This window comes from Myotis yumanensis, unplaced genomic scaffold (assembly GCF_028538775.1).
Source record: "Myotis yumanensis isolate MYYU_CA2020_CCGP unplaced genomic scaffold, mMyoYum1.0.hap1 SCAF_9, whole genome shotgun sequence".
Taxonomy (NCBI): Eukaryota; Metazoa; Chordata; class Mammalia; order Chiroptera; family Vespertilionidae; genus Myotis; species Myotis yumanensis.
In genome coordinates, this window is record NW_027223760.1 from 56,853,550 (window position 1) to 56,877,496 (window position 23,947).

Consider the following 23,947-nt stretch of genomic DNA (forward strand, 5'->3'; position numbering starts at 1 on the left):
ATTCAAACAAGGTTTGGTGCTTAACTTTAAAATCTCATTCAAAAATGGTGCCACGTCACCCGCCGGGGCCTAGCACCGCGAGCAGCTGTCTCCGCTTCTCCCGCATCCAGCCCCGCCCGCCTCCTCACCTGCTCCCCAGGAAGCCGCTGCGAGGCCGAGTCACACGCTCCAGGCCGCGGCTCCCTCCCCTGCGCCCCAGGGCCGCCTCGCCCCTCCCGGATCCCGACTGGCTGAGCGCACCGATTTGCATATTCCTACCTTTGTTCCCCGCTGGCGGCCAATCAGCGCGCGGGGCGAGGCGGGGCTGCTGGGCGGGGCTCGGGCTCCAGCTGCTGCGGCCGCAGGTTCCCGAGCGGGTCGCAGCCTCCCAGGGCGCGCCGCGCACAGCTCCCCAGCCCCGGGTCCTCCCGCCGCTGTCCGCGCGGCTCTCCCGCCTCGGCCAGGCCCCGGAGGCCAAGACAAAGAGGCTGTTCGCGAGCGCGGGCCAGGTTTACCTGCCGTGGCCGGGCACCGCAGGCTCCAAGATGGTTTGCGGAGGCTTCGCGTGCTCCAAGAACTGCCTGTGCGCACTCAACCTGCTCTACACCGTGAGTCTCCCGAGCCCCTTCCCTGCCGGCCCGGGGGCTTTGCACCTGCTCGGGCCGGTGCTCCTCGGCTTCCCAGCCCGGCCAGCGGCTCTCTTCCTGCAGCCCACGCCCCCTCCCCGTCTTCCCACGCTCCGCGCGCACCGGGCCTCGCCTTCGCCCCCCGAGGGCGACCAGGAGCCGACGCTTGTCGCAGTCTCTTCTTTCCCCTTATTGTGCAGCCGCGGTCTTTGTGGCTCGCCGGCCCGGTCCCTGCCTCATTGCTCCACCCCGCCCCCTCTCCCACCTCCTTGCCTTTCAGTTATCTGCCCAGACCTCCCCTCGCGCTGACCCTTCTGATACTCCCCTCCGGGTTTCCAAAGCCCATCTGGGGCGGGTTAGGAGGCGGGGGAGTGGGCTCGGGTTGGAGGACCGTTTTTTGCAAAAGAGCGTGATCTGCAACTGACAAGGTGGCCCGTGGCCCCCGTGCATCTAGGTCAGCTCTACGTGCTCCGGTGGTTTTCATTGAGGCCACCGAGGAGGTTCACAGGATATCCGCAGCTTCCGAAGTTTGTTTTGTGTTTACATAAAGGGATGTCTTTTTTTGGGGGGGGGGGGGGACCTGTTTTGCTCCTAGTGGATGCTTTTTCCATATGTCTTCCCCTCTTATTAATATCCGAACTCCATTTTAAACGAAATCCTTCGGTAAATACGCGAGCCTCCACCCAAGTCGTTTCTCTCCCTGCCAACCAGCTTGGGCCTTTGAGGGCTCACGCTGCAGTCTCTCTTTGTGATTTTTGAGCTCAGTTCTGGGTGAACCGGAGGATGGCAGAGCAGGTTTCCGTTTATCGGCTGCGTACCACGTCCGGGGCTTGACATAGGAGCTTTTTGATCATCATATTGACATGCATCCCAGGCCAGGGGTATTGTTTAAATCCATCAGATCACAGACCAGAAGGGTCTTAATACGTTTACATAGCTGGCAGCTGGCGAGTCAGGAGTAGAACCCAGGCCTTGGAATCCGGATCTTCCCAGAGGGAAGATACTTCCTCTGCTGTCATCATCCCTCCATCATAGAGGCTTGCTTCCTTCTATAAATACACCTGGCGTTTTGCAGCCCCCACCCTGAAAACAAACCCAGCTCCCCTGCAGTAGCGGTGAGCTAGGCCATCTGTGCCAGCTTAGGTTACGTCTTTGGAATGAAGAGGCTGCTTGTGGTCACCGAGAGGAGCGGGAGGCTGGGTCAGTTTACCAGTACTGGCCCTTTGTATGTGAACAGGACTGCGAAGCTTTGAAGGCAGGACAGAAGCTGGAATAAAATAGGCTTTTTCTGGTTAGTTAGGAATCTAATCAACATGGTCACTCATGGTCGGCTTGGGGAAAACAGTTCTGGAACACCTCACGTGATACAGCGCCTGGTAATCGGAGATCCATGGCAAGTTTCAGATTAAAATCCACCTTTGTCTTACCTGAAGCGTGCTTATCACGTTGATTATTAATTAAGTAAATGCTGACCAATTCTCCAGGTTATTTCCTTTAATTAGCATGGATGGGCTGCTTAGAACTTCAGATTCATCCGTTTGTGCCCTGGCCTCTGCCACCCCCCCGCAATGATTTAGTCACCTGTTCACCAGACACCTAACCTTATAGTGTCTGTTTATAACAGGAAGGTCTACTTTGTATATTACTTGACTGAGATGTCTGTATATAATGGGCAATATGTACATTTTTAAATCTAATCCTATTGTTTTCAAATTATATCATTTCTAGTTGTATTTACTGTGTATCAGGAAAGCAAGGAGAAAGGTAATTCTAAAGGAACATATTAAGACTTTTATACCTACTCTAAATTATTGAGCATTAAAGTGTATTGTGTTGATTTTAATAGCTATGCAGTAAAACTTAATTAATTGGGAATTCACAGGACTATAAAAATGGTTAGCCCTTTTAAATCCTAGGCTTTGTAGACTGAAGGATCTTTCTTTAAATGAATTAGTGTCTATTTCTTATACACGGTGAACAAGCTAATATAACTAGAGCAGTTTAAGTTGGAGATGAACGAAAAGTAAAGTAAGGCCTGGAGATGGACCAGGTCTTAAATAGATGCTGAAAGTGTACCAGGGCTATTATCTATGTCCTGGATTTTCCCTGGTTTCTCCCTCAACATTTTATGATGAGAAATGTGAGGTGGTTGGGGGGAGGGGGGTTTGAGATTGAAGACTTGAAAGACATGCTTTTTTTTTTAAGGCAAGAATAGGAGGACCCTTAGGTAGGTTCCGATTCCACCTGAGTCACCATCTCTAACACATACTCAAAAATGCAGGATCAGGCCTGAAGTCATTTCTGAAAGTGTTTAGTAAAATCAGAATTGCTTAAGGAGTGGCAAGGGTAAAGGCCATGGCTTGCTGTGTCATCTCTCTTGTGTTGAAGATTTTCTTAAGGAACTTAGGACTCTACCAGCCAAACTGTCCTTGTACGCAGGTGGCCTGCTAATAAGCCTGAGATTAGAGTAGAAATTCTGATCAGTTCAGAAAGCATGTCACTAAAATAGGTTGGAAGGAATGTTCCCCAAACCTGTCATGGACATTTGATCACTAGACAAGGTGCATGTTGTCCTGGTTGTTATGGTTTGGTTGTTTTAATTAATAGGATCCTTAGTACTGAGCCACTGTAAATGTAGTAATATAAACAGTTTATAAGTATGGGAAGAAAGGAAGAAGCTAGTCTCATTGTGCTCCTTCATGAGAAAGAGAAGGGCTTGCTTCAGTTGTTCACATTTAGAGAAACTGAGCCCTGGCCAGTTTGGCTCAGTGGATAGAGTGTCAGCCTATGGACTGAAGGGTCCGGGGTGCGATTCCAGTCAAGGGCCCTTGCATGGGTTATGGACTTGATCCTCAGTAGGGAGTGTGTAGGAGGCAGCCGATCAATGATTCTCTCTCATCATTGATGTTTCTATCTCTCCTTACTCTCCCTTCCTCTCTGAAATCAATAAAATAGTTTTTAAAAATAGTTTTAAAAAAATAAACTGAAAGTTTCTTCTTGAGTACCTACTATGTGCTAAGCACTATTCTCAGTCTGGGAACACAACAGTGAACCAAACTGGGCTTTAAAAGCAATATGCTTTTATTAAGTCTCTTTGTTTATTTGCTACATATGATCTCAAGAGTTTTATTCAGTCAATAAACATTTGCCTACTGGGTGCTGAAAACTGTAGGAAATAATAAACCCATACATAGGCAAATACGTACCCATTCTGTGAAGACTGGTCTAGTTGAGATGCGTGGAGTGGGAAAATTAAATGCTGTAGATGGGAAGAACTGCCTTCAGGTGATGTAACATTCGTGGGAGATCTTGAGGATTAGAGAAATTAGGGGAGTAATAGTATGATTGAATTGGGGAAATGTAGAAATTGCATGGGTCTTTTTTTTTACACAGTTTTGGATAGAAATACAAATTAAAATTACTTTGGGAAATGGTTTATTTTATCTTTAATAGTTTTTAAACAAATAATTTTGATTGAAAATATTTTGGCAAATAGTGAAAAATAACTTAAAAAGTTATAGTAGTGACTTGTGGGGAATTTTAGGAAATATGAAATAAATGATGTATTACAATATGTATAACATTTTGAAGATTTATAATATATCTCTTTGTGCTTCTTAAGCAGAATAAAGACTTTTACGAATTGCACTGTTGAGATTATATGTAGTTGAGATTATATGTAGATTATCTATGTAGTTTTAATTAAGAATGTAAGGAACAGAAAATAAGTTAAAATGTGGTCTTAACAGGAAAAAGGCAACTTCAGAAGTTTCAGTTTTGTGTGTTTTTCCATAATCATTCTTACTTCTAAAATTTTTCCAAGTTATTTTATTGATTTTTTGTTGTTGTGATTTTTTCCCTATGACTTCAAGTGCTTTAATAAAAATTCCCCCTCCAAGTAAAATAAAATTTCCATGCTGCACCAAAAATTATACTGATTTCTGTTTCTTCTAAGATACCCATTGTAAAATGGGTAAACATACTATCTTTATCAGATAAAAACATATCCATCTATGCAATTTATGGGGAGAAAAAGCACTGGGTTCAGGAAGAAAACTCAAGTTTGAACACTAACTCTACAACTTGCTTGGAATGTAACCTTGGGCAAACAATTTATTTGAGCTTCAGGTTTTTGTTCATTTATGATATTTTTACTCATCCCTTATGGGGTTGTAGTGAGGATAAAATGAGAGATGTGGATATACTACAGAAAAGAAAAATTAAATTGTTATAAGTGGAAAAATTGAATTATCTTAAATTTCTGAATTATAAACTTGCATATTATCATGAAGAAATTTTCAAACTATCAGGCTAATAGTAATAGTGTTAATTGATGCAGACACTAAACAACCAAGAGTTTATAGCTCAAAATAGTAATAATCTTGTTTGACATTTTAGTGTGTGGTTAGGTTTATATTATTTTTCTCTCTGCCCTTGTTCAAACTACTGGATGAATTAAAAATATTTAAGTGGTTGCTGAATATTTACTTGCATTTTGAATTTAAAAATGATCCATTATTTACAGAACCTGGAATTTTCACATGATGCTGTTGTGCTGATTGCCTTTGTGCCATTTATGTTTGTAAAGTTTCCCAGCCTTTGATTTTAAAACACAGTAACAAAATGTGCCACTTATGTCATTTCTCACTTGAAATGAGATTATCGACTTTCACAAAATTTGACTACATAATTTAGAGCATCGGTTCTCAACCTGTGGGTTACGACCCCTCTGGGGGTCGAATGACCCTTTCACAGGGGTCGCCTAAGACCATCGGAAAACACATATATAATTACATATTGTTTTTGTGATTAATCACTATGCTTTAATTATGTTCAATTTGTAACAATGAAATTGGGGGTCACCACAACATGAGGAACTATATTAAAGGGTCGCGGCATTAGGAAGGTTGAAAACCACTGATTTAGAGGCATTTACAAAGAAACAGTTACTTTTGGGAAAAAATGTATTTCAGCCTATTTTTGTAAAGTGAGATTTGAATATTTCAATGGCTTAATTTTACATACAGTTTTAGGTGGTTTAAAAGTGGGCCATCATCACTTCAAATACATTTGAATTATTGGTAAGAATAGACTAAGTTGAGTTTATTTTACTTTTTTTTTAAAGTATTCATATTACCTGAATTCATCCTCCAGATTGTCTTACCATACTAAAATGAGTAACCCAAACCCACTTGTAATAATGGATGAAACTCTTGGAAAATAAACCCAAATTCTTTAGCATGCCACGCACGATCTGTCACCATCTGCTCCTCCAATCTGCATCCCTTTATAGATTCCACCCACAGAGAATTTCCCAAATATTTTGCCCTTTCTTGACTTTCTGTCTCTGCTGACAACCATTAATGCCTTGCTCTGTCTTTGTGAAGTTACTCAAATAGAGCCTTTTCCTTCTTTAGTCAGATGACTTGTTTCCTTAAATTTTCACTTGAGAATCTTAATACTTGAATGCCACCCTAAAGTAGTTCAGTCAGGATTCAGGCGGAGGGGAAGAGCATGTGATTTTTAAAAAGTAAGTTATCTATCTATCTTTCTCTCCATATATATCTTTCTAGCTACAGAAATTACAGCGAAGGCAGAGAGCCCATGTTGTAAGACTTTGTTTTACTTTGGCTTTGCCATTGACCCTACCAATGCTCCGTATTGTAGATAGCCGTGTGCTTGCTTTTTCCCAACTAGACCACTAACCTTTTGTTGGCGGACATTATAGCTTCCTGTTTGTTGCATCTTTCAGTGAGCAGCATTTTTTAACAAATACGTTTTTTATTGATTTTTAGAAAGAGAGAGGAAGGAAGAGGGAAGGAGAGAGACACACACATCAATGTGAGAGAGAAACATCAATTGGCTGTCTCTCGAACACTCCCCTACTGTGGATGAACCAGCAACCTGGGCATGTGCCCTGACGGGGATTTGAACCAGTGACCTTTCAATGCCTGGGAGGACACTCACCAAGGAGCCACACTGGCCAGGGCACATGTGTTTTTGTTTGTTTGTTTGTTTTGTTTTTTAACACAGAACCTATACTCTCTAAATATTTCCTGAATTGAATTTGCAGAATTGGCTGCCTCCTTTCACCAGAGATCTAGCATACCTAATGGTGTGTGAACGTGATAATTTGATCAAAATTAAATGTGGAAGACAACCAAATATTTTAAAACATGAAAGTTATCATTGTGTTGAAAATAATAAAATGTACGAATTACCTTTATCTATCTACTTATAGAATCTAATATGTTTCTTGAACTACTATATTTTTCTTTTATTGTTGGCCAACCTTCTATATATTTCTGAGGTTTTCCTGAAACTTTTTCCAACTTCCTGTAAAATTGTACTATAATTATAGTTGGCTAGGGTTCTTAATATTATTAGTCTATTGTATTATTATTAGTCTAATATAAATGTATTACCAGGTGAATTAAATTAATTTTCTTTTATTCATTCTCATAATAAATATTGATTGGGCATCAACAGCAGTGAACAAAACCAAAATGAAACATCCTGCCTTCATGAATCTTACATTTATGGGTGAGATAAATGATAACCAAATGAGAAAATAAATTATATATCATAGTAGAAGGTAAAAACTTGCTATGAATTAAAATGGAGTCAAAAGAATGAAGAGTCGTAGGGGTGTGTAGGGGAGGATAAGTACACAGTTATATATTATGGTCAGGATTAACCTGCTTGAATCAAAGACTTGAAGGAAATGGAAGGACAAATGGGAAAGTATTTAAGGTCGAGGGTCTGGCCTTTGGAAGGAGCCTGGAGGAGTATTCCTGGTTTATGCAAGAGGCAGAAAGGAGTGTGACTGGGACAGAGTGAGCAGGGGGAGGAGTTGTAGGAAATGAGCCAGAAGTTCTGGGACCAAGAGTATGAAGGGTCTTCAGAGCACTATAAGGACTTTGTGCTTTTACACCAAGTGAAATTGGTGCGTTTGGACCTGATTTTCATTTAACAGATTGTCTGACTAGTGAATTGAGAATAGCTTACAGATGGCAAAAATGAAAGCAGTCAGATCACATGTAAGGCTATTACAACAATGTAGGCAAGAGTGACGGTGGCTTGGACCAGTATGATAGCAAAGGAAGTAAGAGAAAGAGTCAGATGTGGGGTATATTTTGAAGGTGGGGTCAACATAATTTCCTAATGGATTGGAATGGGGTATGAGAGAAAGAGACAAGTCACAGATTACCCATGTTTATGGCCTAAGCAACTGGCAGGATAGATCTGCTATTCATGGGAATGGGGAAGACTGTGGGTAGAGCAGGTGTTTGGAGGAAAATTAGGGGTTCACTATTAGATGGGATGCCAATCAGATACCTAAGTGACGATCTCAAGTAGCAGTTAGACTAACAACAATGGAGTTCAGGGGAGGTTTAAATTCATGAAGCCATTAGCATTAAGCATGATATTAAGAGTTGAGACTAGATAAAATAGACAAGTTAGGATAGATGGAGAAGGGCAGTGGTCCATGGATTGAACCAAGGATGCTCTGATAATAAAAGCTTTGGGAGACAAGGAGGAGCCAGCAAAGGAGTCTGAGAAGGAATGGCTGGTCAGGCAGGAGGAAAACCCGGTAGAGTTTGGTGTCCTAGAAGCCAAATGCAAATTATTTTGAGATAGAATTGAACATCTGTGCCAAATGCCGCAAAGTATTTAGATGAGGACTAAAACTTGATACTTGAATTGATCAGTGAAGTAGTCATTAAAAAGGGCAATTGTCCTTTTATTTTTCATATTATAGACTACGTACCCCTCAACAATAAAGATCTGCTTTCCTGAGTGCCCAGCACATGGCTTGCGTATGATTGGCATTTAGTTAATTGAACGAAGGAATCACTGCAGGGCTCTTCTGCCCACAGCTCCACTTCTTGTTGCCCAGACTGCTGCAAAGAAGTAAGGGATAGTGTTGGAAGTTTGTTGGTAGCCGTAGGTACCATCTCAAACTAGTTACCCTTGGAAAATGGCAAGTCAGGGTCCCTTACTTTTGATTCCCTCTGTATAATTTCCTCTCAGCAGTTATTACTTACTATAAGCATAAACTAATCTGCTTGGCACAACGAAGAAAAGTATGTGACAAAGGCCTCGTAGGCTTCTGGTGTCATTTGAAGAAGGAAAATTAAACGGAGAACTGAGGTCTTGGCGTCAACACTAAATGTCTGGATATTTAGCAATATCTAGATTTATTTATAGAATTTTCAAATTTCCACCCAGATGTTTGGCATTGCAGGAACACGTGCTTCATCACTGCTGGCATTTTCTTTAGTTTCCACATTAAGCAGAAGTTCAAAGGGATAGGTCAGTATTCAAGTATAATTCCTCAGTGGGAATGTTGAACCTTAGAGAGGCAGATTGTCTGTGGCCTTTGTTTTTTTGTTTTTCTTTTAAGTTCTTTTATTCATTTTTAGAAAGGGAAAGTGGGGAGAGAGAATGAGAGAGAGAGAGGTATTAATTGAACCCACAACCCTGGTATGTGCCCTGACTGGGAATCAAACCCACGACCTTCCAGGGCACAGGATGACCCTCTCGTCAGGGCTGGGGCCTTTGATTTCTTTTTTTAAAAAATATATTTTATTGATTTTTTTACAAATAGGAAGGGAGAGGGATAGAGAGTTTGAAACATCGATGAGAGAGAAACATCGATCAGCTGCCTCCTGCACACCTCCCACTGGGGATGTGCCCGCAACCAAGGTACATGCCCTTGACCGGAATCGAACCCAGGACCCCTCGGTCTTCAGGCCGACGCTCTATCCACTGAGCCAAACCGGTCAGGGCCTTTGATTTCTTTATACATGTGTGGATGCTGTTACATTTTGCTGGTATAATCCTTCTACCAGTAAATTTTATTACTGTTCTATATTTCTCACCCTCCACTACCACCACCACGTCTCTCTTGTTTTGGTGCTGTCAAAACATTTTTGAATCATTTAACAACAGCATCAAATCCAGTTTTTTCAAATGTTCCCCATTCCCTTTTATCCTCAAAGTTACTTACTTGCCCTGGTAGAATTTGGATGCTCAGAAGAAAAAAAAAGTAACTGTTGTAGAAATAATTCCAGTCTTCCTTCGCATCTTGTTTTTGAAATGTAGATATTCAGTGAAAGAATGAAAATCTTTTTATAGGTTTCATAGAGGAAGAATATTCTGGAACATCACGAGGCTGGGTTTCTTCTCTGCAAATATTGTATAGGTTAGGGAATAAGCTTTTGGTGGTCCTTACCGCATTATGAGTGATCTTGTGAGTTCTTTTCTCCAGCAGTATATTTTGAGTACCTTTTTCTGTGCCAGGCACTTAGCCAGGGGCTAAGACTACCAGGTCTACATGAGCCTTGATTATATGGCACTTAAAGTGCAGAAGAATTCCAAGTATGGCTGGAGGTGGGCAGGTGACTCATGAATCACCTCAGAGGTAATCCAGACCCTTTGCATTCTTGGACTTGTCAAGCTGGGATTTGGACTTTATGCTAAAATTAGAAACAAAAGATAGCCAGTGTAGATATGACCTGATCTTATTGGCTTTAAGAAAAAGACCATTAGAGAACACCATATTAGGAACAGAGTTCAAATGTAAGTAATAGAAACCCAGTTATTGCTACTCAGTACTAAGCTTTATTATTTTCATGAAGCAACGTGTCCAGAGCAGGTGCACAATTCAAGCATGTTGTCTAGTCCTAGTCTTCATCTGTTTTCCTGCTCCATCATCCTTAGATGTCATTTTCTTCCTTGGCACCAAATTGCATCTGTAATGCTAGCCATCATGATCTGTTCCATACCAGAAGAAGGATGATGCTGTAAAATGCTATTGTCTGGTAAAGTTGAGTCATTTTTTTTGGGGGGGGGGATGGTGGTGGGGGAACAGTTTAATTGAGGTATGATTGACATATGATAAGCTGCCCATTAAGATATAAATTTAATGAATTTTGACATATACACCTGTGAATCCATCATTACACTCAAGACCTTGAAGATTTCCATCACCCCCCAAAGTTGTCTTATCCTCCTTTGTAATCCCTCCCTCTGCTCCCAGTCTGTAGTCAACCACTGACCTGCTCAGCAGTGAAATTTAGGCTGGAGTTAAATTTGGTAAGTGTAGGAAGGGTGCTTGCAGAAGATGGCCTAGGACATTTCTCTGGCTCATTAATTTCCTTGTTGTTTGGGAAGGTGGTCACAGTGGTGAAGGTAGACAGAGTCAAAGCAAATTTGCAGGCATTAAAAAAATTTATGGTAAGTGCTTACAAATCAGAGCCTATATTAATCAGAATTCTTCATGGGTTATAGATGAGCTTAAAAGAATGTGTTGGCAAAGTAGCATAAGCTCTTAAATATAATTGGACATCCAGTAGTTGTATCATCAAGTGTGACTGGATCAAGGAGCTCAGAAAAGGCCAGAATTCTCTTGCTCCTTCTATCATTTCTCAGCTCACCTTGTCTCTGCTTAGATTATTTTTGAGGCTAGAACTTTATATGTGCAAGATGGCAGAATCAGTTTTAATTATCCTGATAGCTTGCTATGCCAGAGGAGCCCATTTTCAAAAATCTTTACAAATCCCTGTATTATCATCCTAGAGGCCCAGTGCACGGATTTGTGCACCGATGGGGTCCCTTAGCCTGGCCTGCAGGGATCGGGCCAAAACCGGCAGTCCAACATCTCCCGAGGGGACCTGGAGTGTGAGAGGGCACTCTGCAAAGTTGCTGTCACTCAGCAGCTCCTGCATTGAGTGTCTTCCTCCTGGTGGTCAGTGCATGTCATAGTTACTGGCCGGTTGGCCGGTCACTTAAGCCTATATAGATGGGACATCCTGATTGACCCTATTAGTTTATGGACCCATTAAATGGATCAATCACTGTGGATAGGAGGATGAGCAACTATGATTGATGGGCTGAAATCTTGTGTCTCTGCTGTTGGTAGTGGTAGGAGGGGGCTGGTGAGACACTATGATTAAGAGTTTTACGAAGTGTATGAGCTGGGTTGTAAAAGCAGCAGATGTCCACTACAGAGCTCACTTCTCTGGGCAGCAATTTATCTGGTTCTTCTATTCCTAATTCTAAAACATTTGGGTAACTCCTTCATTATTTGAAAGGGTTAGTGTAGTGGTTTAATACTGCAGCACCAACTGAAACTGAATTATGAAGAACATTGTGCACAATATACTTTTTTTTTATTCTACAATGGCATTGCATATATCAACCCAGAAGGTGAAAAACTACATGTTTATTAGTTTTAAACAATTTTATTTGCTAGAGTGAGTGAAAAGATAAAAGGCTTTTAATCCAGAGTAGAACTTCTGGCTCCCCTACTCCAGGTAATACATTGTGTACTTGTGTGTGAATATATTGTATGTGCCAACATTTCTAGGTCAGGCAAAAGAAAAAGAAAAAGCACAAAATGAACCTGGTAGTTGACTCATAGAAAGGTCATTTGAGTTAGAGGACTTCATTGTTCCTTTATCCCTGACCATAGAGCCAGGTTTAATAGGGAGTAAATTAAAGAGATGCTATTCAAATGCATCTCAATCTGGCTGCAAAGAAAAAAAAAACACGACAATTTCTTAGGCAATATAATACTGTCTTTAGTATTATACCTCAATGTTAAAAATTACTTAGCTGTATTGTTAGGCACTATGATATAATCCTACAGGGAGAAAAAATGCACCGAGCAAAAAGTTTCCCACCGTCGTGCCTGTGTCACTGGGCATGTCATTCTACTACTTTGATTTATCACCTCTGACATGAAGGGACGATTAAGATCACTGGCCGCAGCTTTGTGCCTCGTTGTTCTCGTGAGCATTGACTGAGAATTGCTATGTCCTTTCCACTAGTGCCCTCTGTTTCTTCCCAGTCATAATCTACCCATGTTCGTGTACAATGGTTTTGCCTCCACCTCCTCCTCTCAGGATTTGCTTGGGGAAGCAATGCCAGTTGTAGACACTTTATAATCTGGCTTTGGCATGGTTATAGTTCTTGTAATCTCTCCTTGAAAAGCTCTTTTCATGATTCACTTTTCTTTGTTTTAAAGGGAAAACAGGAAAGGTTGGCGCTTCCTGCTCATAAAAACATTGCTATCAACGAGTTAACAGGTCCACAATCTGTTTTTATCAGCATCTGTCTCAAGGGAAGGAAACTATTTGTCATGAGTCTAAATTTACTTTCTATTACAATTGTCTCATAAGGAAACTGTTGTTGAACAAAAGATTCCTGCAGCTTTGGTGTCTACCAAGTTCTAGTGACAAACAGAGGCTTTTAAATTATACAGTTAGAATTAATTTTATTGGAAGTTAACAATGGTTAGATTGCTAGTTTGGGAGACTTCATTATAATCCCATTCTCTTAAAAATTACAAACCGACCATAACATAATTACCACTACCCAGAAATAGTTTAATTATTATCTTTAAAGAGTTCCTTTATAGTAGCAGTTAAAGAGGCTAATAATCAAATCTATTTAGTTGCATATCACAAATCATCAGGTTTTACTTCCAATTTAAAAAGTGAATTATGACTACTTGGGGGATTTTTATTATAATGTGTTGAAAATACTGGTCACATTCAAGAAAACATTTATGTTGTTTTCAAATTTTTAAGTAAAAAAACCTGACATACTTTGCAGGTTTATCAGAAAATGATTAGCTCAAATGAGTTTATGTTTGGACATTTTCATAGTTGTAGTAATAAATGCAAAATTTGTTGTGCATTGAACAGTTAAAGCTACCTTCTCTCCCACCTTACAAATGAGAATGTATGTGTGTGTGTGTGTGTGTGTGTGTGCGTGTGCGTGCAGGCGGGTGCTTGGGAATTGGATATGAGAAGGGGGTGTAGTGGTGTGGTATCTTGTTCCATATGTAAGAGCACCCAAGTATGACCTACAGCTTTGTTTTCTGTCATAAACAAGTGGATATGCAATGAATTATTGCCTACTGACTTCAGGTGTATACCACCTTTTCAAAAGCCTTTCTTTTCCCTAAATGGAGCAAATTATAGGAGAGAATGTGGATAGTACTTGGAGATGCACAGATAGGAATTAATGTGAAATATCTGAGAGACATGTGAGATCTTAATGTAAGTAGTTGTGTTTGGGGAATAGTGAGAACAAAGGCTGAATAAGAAAGCTGGACCAATTTTCAGAGGAAAGCAGCAGAAGAATTTAGAATTGGTTCTGTTAAATTTTTGAAGCTAGTTTTAATCAGGAAATATTTCATATGCATGGAAAATAATATGCGCTGTCCATCCCATTTCCCATTTTTCTCCCAAAGAAGTTACCATCCTGAAACCAACATCTGTCATTTCCACACATATTTATATGTTTATGACAGCTTGACCTATTAATCAACCACAAAGAATATATATGATATTGTTTGTGTTTGAAAACTTATACATATATACATGCTTTATCAATATTTATACACTTTTTTTTTCAGGTCTTTTTTGTTTGAAATTTATCAACTTAATAGAAATGGATCAAAGTCATTTGTATTCTACTGTGTGATCACACCAGCTTATGAATTCCCTGTCATGGTGTTGAGGTTTTCAATTTTTTACTATTACAACAAATAAGGCTGCAAAAATCCTCTTTGTCTTAAAAAATGATTTTGCTGAAAGCTTATCAATTTTTTCTTTTTTTAATGAAGCTTTATTTATCCTTCCTATTACATGTTTCTCTTTTTCTGTTTTTATTGGATTTGCTCTGTTTGGCTCTTTTTCAGATCTGCATTCTTAAGTATAGTTTTGCTTCCCTCCCCCCCCCCCTGTTGTTTTTATTCCTTTTATCTTTTTAGTGAGTTTAATTTTACTCCTATTTATTTGGTTCTATTACCTCAAGTTCTTGGGAATGCTACTTCTATTTTTGCATCTCCATTAGATATTTTTTCTTTGTGTTTTGTGATTTTTTGATTGACGACAAAGTTGTTTTTTTTTTCCTTTGGGAATGGTATCAGGACTGGGATTCAGAAGTGCCCCTCCTGAGTCATTTTGGATTTGTTTCTGTGAGTTTTTCTCTCCTAATTTCATGACAGCCTGCAATCAGCTTTTATCTAAATTGCTTGGCTTGAAGGTTGTTGCATGCCTGGGCAGTGTACATTTAGACTCTAGACATGGGCATGGTAGGCTTGATGTTTCTCTTTCTTGCAGAAGGCTTTTTGCAGAGACTGAAAAATCTTTACTGTCTTCCTGGGTGTAGTGGTGTGGTTTTTCTATAACCCCTTACACGGGAAATACAGCTTTCTGGAGGTCCTTCCTGTGTAAGGGTCGTAGTTCCACTTCCTAGTTCTGCCTGGTTTAAAACTCAAATCCTTTCCCTTTAAGGGACTGGAAGTCCTTCCCACTCTCTCCTGGGCCCCCCACAACCCCAGTTGTTTGCTTCTAGTTCTGACTTTCAGTTCTCCCTTTCTGGCCTGTGGGAATTTCTCATGGTTTCTCTGTGCTCAGCTATATGTTTAAATTAAATGTTACAGCCTTTCTCCATCTCTTAAAGTATCTGTAGCAGGAAGGATTCTGTGATGACATTGGGCCCACCTGATAATCCAGGATAAGATCCTAATTTAGTCACATCTTTTGCCATATAAGATACTCTTTATTCTGTTGCTATGTAAGGTGATATTCACAGTGTGGATGGACATTTTTCAGCCTGCTACCTGCTTCTTTACTGTATCGTTGGCCTTTTCTAGTTATCTGAATGTTTTGGATTATTCTCTAAACTCTGACCCATCTTTAGAAAATCTCTGACATCGCGATTATTTGTAGGGACTTGTAAGTTTTCATTTTCTCCTGCACTGATTTCTAGAACAAGAGTCCACAAATTACAGCCACATCCATTCTATTGCCTATGATGGAATAGCCTGCCAGCTGAGAACGGTTTTACATTTTTAAATGGTTGAAAAAAATCAAAGGAAGAATATTTTTGTTACACATGAAAATTACACGAATTTACATTTCACGTCTTTAAGTGAAGTGTCCTTGGAACCCTGCCCTGCTCATTTATGTGGGTATTTTCTATCGCTACTTTCCTGTTACAGCTGAATAGTGATCCACAAAGCCAGATGGAAATATCTGGCCATTTACAGAGAAAGTTTCCAACCTTTGTTCTAGTCGGGATGTCTTGTCTTTGGCTTTGGGGAACAGTGGACATCAACCATTGGTTGATGAATATTTAACTCGTGGTCAGAACTTCATTAATATAGTAAGGATTTGGTATGAGTCCCAAAGGATTCTTTAAAACTATGGGGTTAGAAGACTTTTAGGTATCATATTATTCATGCTTCACAACTTTTTGTCTCTAAGACTCAAAGAAAGATAGAGTGATAGTCCTGCCCCTGAATTTAATTTAATTAAGACCCAGAGATCCTATCCAGGACTTGAAGTTGGCACGTATGCTGGTTAATTTTATGTCAACTTGGCTAGGCTGTGATGCTCAGGTGTTTGTGTAAGCGCTAGTCTAAATGTTGCTAGATGGTATTTTTTAGATGTGATTAACATTTACATTCAATTGATTTTAAGTAAAGCAAATTATCCTTTATATTGTGGGCCTCATTCACAATATTAAAAAAAAGCATTAAGAACAAAGACTCAGGTTTCCTAAGGAAGAAGGAATCCTGTCTAAAGACTGTCTCATAGAGATCCTACCTGCATTTCCAACCTGCCACCCTGCCCTATACACTTCAGACTTACAAGTCCCACAATTGCATGAACCAAGTCCTTAAAGTAAATCTCTCTCTCTAAATATATATCCTATTAGTTCTGGTTCTCTGGAGACCCTGACTGATACAGCAAGGCACTTCGATGTGTGGACCATCTTCAGTGTTTGGTTCGATGATGCAGTAACGATGCTAAGCATAGCCCTCTCTCCTCACTGAGGTGAGGCCTGTCCCTGCATCCTCTCGCCCTTCTTGCTTCACACCTTCTTTCCGTTCTGCCTTTTTCACCTCGTGAAAGGAAACGTGCTATATTTGGATGCCACAGAGTCAGAAATAAGCTCACTTGTGATGGGGCAGAGAGGACTTTTTCTCAACCCAAGGTGGTTTGAAGTGCTGAGAAGATTGTGAGTGAAATGATAAAAATGAGAAGCCAATGGACCTGCTGATAGGAAGCCGTTGAGAAAATGAGAGGGACTTGCACATGTCTGGGTAGCAAAATTTGTGAGAATATTTTCCTCCCCCTCTCCTTCTAAAAAGAAAAGTTTTCTGTGTGAACTAACTGCACTGGAAGAGAAAAGTCTGTGTACTCCCATAGCCGTGTTTGTCATGCTTCTGATAGTTACTTTCCTTCTCAAGTTTTGCTTCTTTATAATAAATGGATAAAAATACAAGTATATGTACTGTTTGTCAACATTTAGGAGTTTGACTTGTATCTCTACATGTGTGCGAAGTTTTATATGCCAAGTCATTTGAAATTTGTGTCTAATAAACTATGATAACATGTATCAAAAATTATACATTTGAGTATAAAGACTCATTGGAATGAGTGGTGATTTATTTTTTTATTTTGAAAGTTTTTATTAGGCCTTGAAATGGTGCTAAAAATATTACATTTTATTCATTTTGATTTCTCCCAACTGGGTTTTATACTATCAACTTGTTCCAGGAAATGGTGGACTCTCCACTGAATTGAAGATCCTATCTCATTCCTGTTCTCTCACCCCCATCTTTCCCACAGATCTGTCTAAGCTATATCTTCCATCAGCTAATTATAATCTTCATATGCACGCTATTGATTTACATGTTATTTTAAATAAGTGATTGTAACTTTGTGTTTTTTAGGTAATGGCCGATTTTTGAGGCATGTGTTCTCTCTCTTCACTTGGTTTAGTTTTATAATGCACAAAAGTGGGCAAAAGTGGGTTTACAGTTATTCATATGGAAAAAGACATGCAGGTTAAGAGGACTACAGTAGCTTTATTAGCTCAGAAGAATGTCACAATGCAACTGTAAATCTACTTCTGCCTACTCCTGTATAAATAAAATTATTGGAATATAAAATAATTTATACTCAGTATGCCATTTTTACTCTGAATAAGTAAAGTCTCTTATATTCCTTTCATCCGGAAAGTTCTAACGGTTTCTCTCCATACAGTGGGCCCTTGAATAATGCAGGGGTTGGGGCACTGACCCCCAAACAGTTAAAAATATACGTATAAGTTTTGACTCCCCTAGAACTAAACCACTAACAGCCTACTGTTGTCCAGAAGCCTTACTGATAACATAAACAGTTGATTAACACATATTTTGATGTTATATGTATTACGTACTGTATTCTTACAACAGAGTAAGCTAGAGAAAAGAAAATGTTAACAAGAAAATAGTAAGGAAGAGAATGCATTTGCAGTACTGTAGGTTTTTATTGAGAAGAGTCTGTGTGTAAGTGGACCCACACAGTTCAAACCTGTGTGTTGCTCAAGGGTCAAGTGTATATGAATTCTAATAGAATAGATAATGGCACCTAAAGCACTTTATTTCAGCAACAAGTCTGTGAAAAACTTTTGATTGTCCCCAATGACCAGGTTCTGTGATAGGTTCTGGGGAGATAAATGAAGAGATGGAAAGCTGAGGGGGAGGCTTATTCTAAAGTTGCCCAGAGAAGAGTGAGATTAATTTAGTTTGTTGGGGAGTAGACAGGCATGACAGGGAAGGGTGCAGTCCAGCTGGAAAGATATGTGATTTCCATGTGAAGCAATCAGTATGTTAGAATGAAATGTATTGGAGTCTAGAAGCTTTATATGTGCTATTATTTCAAAAACTTAAGTAGAAATTAGTTAGACTTAGTATAAACCAGAGGAGGCTCCATAATAATTTTGTAGGTTATTATTAGTTTTTTCTTAAAGCATGACTGAGGGTTGATATAATTTGCTAAAACAATACTATCAACTGAGATCTTGTGTGCATTCTAGTATTGAGTATTAATCATTTATAAGATACTAAGTGGGCCTGAAAAATGTTCTTGATATTATTATATCAAATTGATGCTATTCCCTCTCTCTCTTCTCCCTTTTTGTTTGCTTTTGCAGCTGGTTAGTCTGCTGCTCATTGGAATTGCTGCATGGGGCATTGGCTTCGGGCTGATTTCCAGTCTCCGGGTGGTCGGCGTGGTCATTGCAGTGGGCATCTTCTTGTTCCTGATTGCCTTAGTGGGGCTGATCGGAGCTGTGAAACACCATCAGGTGTTGCTCTTTTTTGTATCCTTTCTTAAAAGAGGATTTTTACCCCAGTTGTGTTTGTTCTTACTTTTATCGATTATTCTTTAATCACTATGACTATTTAAATTACCATTAGGAAATTGTCAGTAACTCCTAGCAAGCCCTATATGCATTTGTTCAACCAACATTAGGAGCATTTCTTAAGGTGAAATTATTGTGTATTTGCATATTTCCAGTATCTGCTTTGCATATCATGAAGAATATATTTTTCAAGTTCATTATAGTTCTGTTTATGTATTGCAGGTTCAGTTATACTGAACTAATTTAGTAACTTCTTAGCTTTTTCCAACATATGAATATTTGGTTGAGAATTTTACAGTGATATACTGTATATGTTTACCTATTCCTGTTTTATATATGTAAGAATTTTAATCTCAATGAAATTCTTTTTAAAAAAATATATTTTATTGATTTTTTACAGAGAGGAAGGGAGAGGGATAGAGAGTTAGAAACATCGATGAGAGAGAAACATCGATCAGCCGCCTCTTGCACATTCCCCACTGGGGATGTGCCCGCAACCAAGGTACATGCCCTTGACCGGAATCGAACCTGGGACCCTTGAATCCGCAGGCCGACGCTCTATCCACTGAGCCAAACCGGCCAGGGCATCAATGAAATTCTTATAGGTCGGCTTTTAGTTAAATAATTATCATTGCTGTCAATATTTTTCTATATGAACTTGCAACTACAGTGTATTATCAAAATAATAATAATTATGTGTATTCTATTTAAATTTTCTCTAATTGCCATTTGTTCTGCTTTCTGGCTAAATTCCTTCTGGTACATTCTAAACTTGTCAGTACCTTTGTTTCATGTTGTTTTAACAGTGTCGAGAAATAACCTTAACTTTAATTCTCAGTACATGATCATCCTCTTACTTGTATTTATTGTTCAGTTTTCTGTATCGTGTGCTTGTTTAGCCCTGAACGAGGAGCAGCAGGTAAGCAAAGGCTTTTCCATTTACTTTATTATGCCACACAGTATGTGTAGGAAAAAAGGGGAAGGAATAATTGAAAAATAATCTCTTCTTATACAAAACGCCATTGCACTTGATATAGCTAAAATATTTTGTTCCTGATTGCATCAGTCTGTTGATTTTCAACTTTTTTCATCTCAGGGCACATATAAACTAATTACTAAAATTCTGTGGCACCCTAAAAAATATAATTTTTGCCTATCAGACAAAAAAAAAAAAGGTATAGTTTTGATTCACTCACACCAGATGTTTTAGGATATTGAAATTTGAAATGTTTTTGGATATTGAATCCCACCCCTGTTTTAGGATATTGTTGTGTTGGCTGTTGTTATTTTTTTATTTGACAATTTAAGGGAAAAGAGGTCATTGTCGCTGACTAAATAGTCAGGTATTGTATGTTTTGAAAATTCTTGCGACATGCCAGTTGAAAATGACTACATTAGTGGGGCTGATTGGAACCCTAAAACTGTTGCTGCATTTTTGCATCTTTTAAAAGGATTTTGCCCCACTGGGTAAAAAAGCAATAATGCTAACAGATGTTCACCCATTCTTTCCTCACCATTATGCAATGAAACATTTACTCCAGAATGTTTATGGTTCCATTCTACAATTAATCTTTTCAGAGTAATTTGTAGAAGCATATGGTCTCAGTCTTGGGGCAATGGAAAATTTTTCTTGTTATACTCTGAGGATTATGCCTTTCAACCAACCGGTTCTTTTAAATTACATGTAAAATTTAAGAGTTTTTATTCTTGGGATAGAAACAGTGCCTTAATTTTTGTTGCAGATTGAAGTATAACCCTTTGAAAAATTTTAAGGATCTTCAAAAGAATATTTATTTTAAGTCAAGGGTGGGGGACCTTTTTCTGCCTAGGGCCATTTGGATATTTATAGCCCATTTGGATATTCGTGGGCCATACAAAATTATCAACTTAAAAATTAGCCTGCTCTATTTGGTCAAACATTTAATTAACTCACCCCTAATGCCTTGGCAGGGCCAGACCCAATGATTTCATGGGCCTTATACAGCCTACAGCTGGGACGTTCCCCACCCCTGTTTTAGGTACATGCAGTATTAAAAATTGCAGGCTGTAGATTTATACATTTTTTTCAGGGATGACACATTTTAATGTGTATGTTCAATGGCTGTTCTAGGGTCAGCTTCTGGAAGTTGGTTGGAACAATACAGCAAGTGCTCGTGATGATATCCAGAGAAATTTGAACTGCTGTGGGTTCCGAAGTTTTAACGCAAATGATACCTGTCTGGCTGTAAGTACAAAGTATAAGACATATTTTGGAGACAATACTACATACACATGAATAATGATGAACATAGGAGAAATGGACTTTCTCATGCTGAATTGTATTTTAAAAATGCTTTTCATGTGCCTAAATTATATACCCTCAAATATCTACTTCTGAGATTACTAAATACTCCAGGGTCCTGCTAAACACAGATGCTTTTAGGTCTTTGCCCCTAATTCCTTCTTATTCACCTCCTCCTAGAACAGGGTGTGAAAGGGAAATAACAGCAGATCAGCCTTAGAGGTCAGAGGAGGCGTCTAAATATCTTTGTTTGGAAAAATATCGGGGTGGTAGGTGGTCTATGCTAAAATGGACTTTTTAATTACTCCCTCTGTCCCATAATAATAGTAGCAGTTGATGAATGTAATTTGTCCCATAATAATAGTAGCAAAAGAAAATAAATATAGAATGCAACATTTATTATCAAAAAACTAGATTAAATTAAACAATAAATTAAAAAGAGTACTCCTAATTTTTATTTTGAGTGTTCAGATAGTTTCTGTATTTTTCAATAGTTTTGTTACTGCATTTTAAGCTTGTAGGTAGGATCCCTTGGCTGCGAAGCTTTGCTTTCCCTATATGCGTGAGCTTAAAATTATTGGAGCCATCATTCTTCATTGCTTCCAGCATAACTTGTTGAAGTGACAAAAACGTATTATCCAGTATTTCGGGAGAAATATTATCAAAGGCTAATATGGTGCCTCTTCTGCTAAGAGGAATATGTCTAAGTTTTTCAAGTTTTTCTCCATAATCTTTGCATTTACGTCCACAGTTTTGTTTTTTCAAAGAATCAACATTAGCAAAAGATTCTCCTTGACAATTATTTTCGGAAGCACATTTCCAAATTCTTGATATGGTCATTCTGTTGCACTTAAATTGTTTTGCAGCTAACGAAATTAAACCTTTCTGGAACTTTTCCTTTTTCTTTTGATCCATCAAGAACTGGACAATCGCAACTCGATCTTTGCTTGAACACTCTCTTTTTTTCATCTTACTTTTACAATGGGTTGATATTCAACTGAAATAAAACAATTGATTTCGATCAGCGGATGAAATTAGAAAAATAGTTATAATTCGTAATAGTTAGATTAACCTAAAAATTGAAAGATGTGTCAAAACAAATGACAGACGTCATGAAACATTGATTTTGATTGAAAGCTTCGCAATTCTGCGCTACAACATAACTTACAGCTGCATTCGTCAATAATTCCCGTTTAAATATTCACTTGCTACTATTATTATGGGACAGAGGGAGTACTAAACATCCTCAGGGTGGAAGGCACATGGAACTGTCTTTTTTTCCCTCCCTTCTTCCCCATCACAACTTCTTGCTTTTTCTTTTTGGGAGCTGAGCTAGCGATCGACCAATGAGAGCCACCCTTTTGTCCAGGCCAGCCCCAGTGCCAACCTGATCCTGTATGAGGATGGACTTGGAGCTTGGCTCTCTTAGAACATTCATATGTGTTTACATTTGGGGGAAACTCCTATTACCACCCCTCTGAGCCCTGAGCTTGATATGTCCTCAATGAGGTTTCTTTTGTGGAATTATTAGGTTTTTTTTTTTTATTGCTGTGTACTATGTTGTCACAAATTTAGTAGCTTAAAACAACACCCATTTTTATCTAACTTCCATCGGTCAGGAATCTGGGTATGACTTCACTGGGTCCTCTGCTCAGTATCTCACCAGGATGAAATCCAGGTGTTGGCTGGGGCTGCAGTCTCATCTGGGGCCGGGGGTCCTCTGCCAAGCTCAGGAGATGTTGGCAGAATTCAGCTCCTGGTGATTGAAGGACTGAAGTCTTGTTTTCTTGCTGGGTGTCTCTCCACTTCCAGAGGCTACTCTCAGGTCTGACTATGCAGCCATCTCATGATGTGGTGGCATCAACGTCGGCATGACGATCTCTCCATTCTGTGAAGACAGTTACTGATGTAATGCAACATAAACACGAACCTGACTCTTCATAGTATTCAAACATCCCATCCACACTCAAGAGGGTGATCCTTCAGGGCGTGGGCACTGGGAGGGGGAATCTTAGAGCCGTCTTCGAATTTCGGATGCTACTGAAGAACCAAGGCCCCAAATGGGATAGAATTCTCCAGGCGTTCACTTATTTTTGTGGGTGCAGTTTTTATCTGCTCTGTATAAATGTACTTTGAAACAAAAGTTCTTCTCTTTACTTGATTCAGAGCTGTATGACAAGCGGCCACCCCTGCTTACCGTGTGCTCCGATAATAGGAAAATATGCGGGAGAGGTTTTGAGTTTTGTCGGGGGCATTGGCCTGTTCTTCAGTTTCACAGAGGTACGTGCAAATAACTCGGTGCCTTCCCTCCTTTGTCATACGGTTTCTTGTTGTATGTGGCATTTTACCTTAACATGTCACTTAACCTGGCCAGTGTGGCTCAGTTGGTTGAGCATAGTCCCATGTACCCAAAAGGTCCCTAGTTTGATTCCTGGTCAGGGCACATGCCCGGGTTGTGAGCTTGATCCCCAGTAGGAGGCAGCCAATCCATGTTTCTCTCTCCTCCTTTCCCTTCTGTTTAAAATCAATAAAAACATATTAAAAAAAAATAAAAACAAACAAGAAAACACAAACTTTAGTCATGGGAACTTAATGCAGATGGAGAAAAACTGGAATGAGCACTCTCCGCGTACGTCACTAACTGGATTCAAGTTATCAGAGTGCTGCCGCATGGTTTCTTTCTTTATATCTGGAAATTATTTTGAGAATTTTTTTCTTTTGAGCAGCTCCGTTTCTTCTCATCAGATTACACGACCTTCAGTTATGCCTATTTTCTTTAAACTGGGCTAGTTTTTTTAAAGAACAGTTTTGAGGTCATAGCAAAATTGAGAGAAAGGTACAG

At 39.4% G+C, this 23,947-nt stretch overlaps 1 protein-coding gene across 1 annotated transcript in view; it reads left to right on the forward strand.

The window, feature by feature from the left end:
• Positions 1-358: 358 nt before the first annotated feature.
• The window catches only part of TSPAN13 (tetraspanin 13), a 28,962-nt gene continuing 5,373 nt past the window's right edge, over positions 359-23,947 (forward strand). The window contains exons 1-5 of the mRNA XM_070424391.1: positions 359-587; positions 18,615-18,782; positions 19,663-19,743; positions 20,935-21,048; positions 23,272-23,385. Of these exons, the coding sequence (XP_070280492.1) occupies positions 525-587; positions 18,615-18,782; positions 19,663-19,743; positions 20,935-21,048; positions 23,272-23,385 (540 nt within the window). The 5' untranslated portion in view covers positions 359-524. The remainder of the gene's footprint in view (positions 588-18,614; positions 18,783-19,662; positions 19,744-20,934; positions 21,049-23,271; positions 23,386-23,947) is intronic.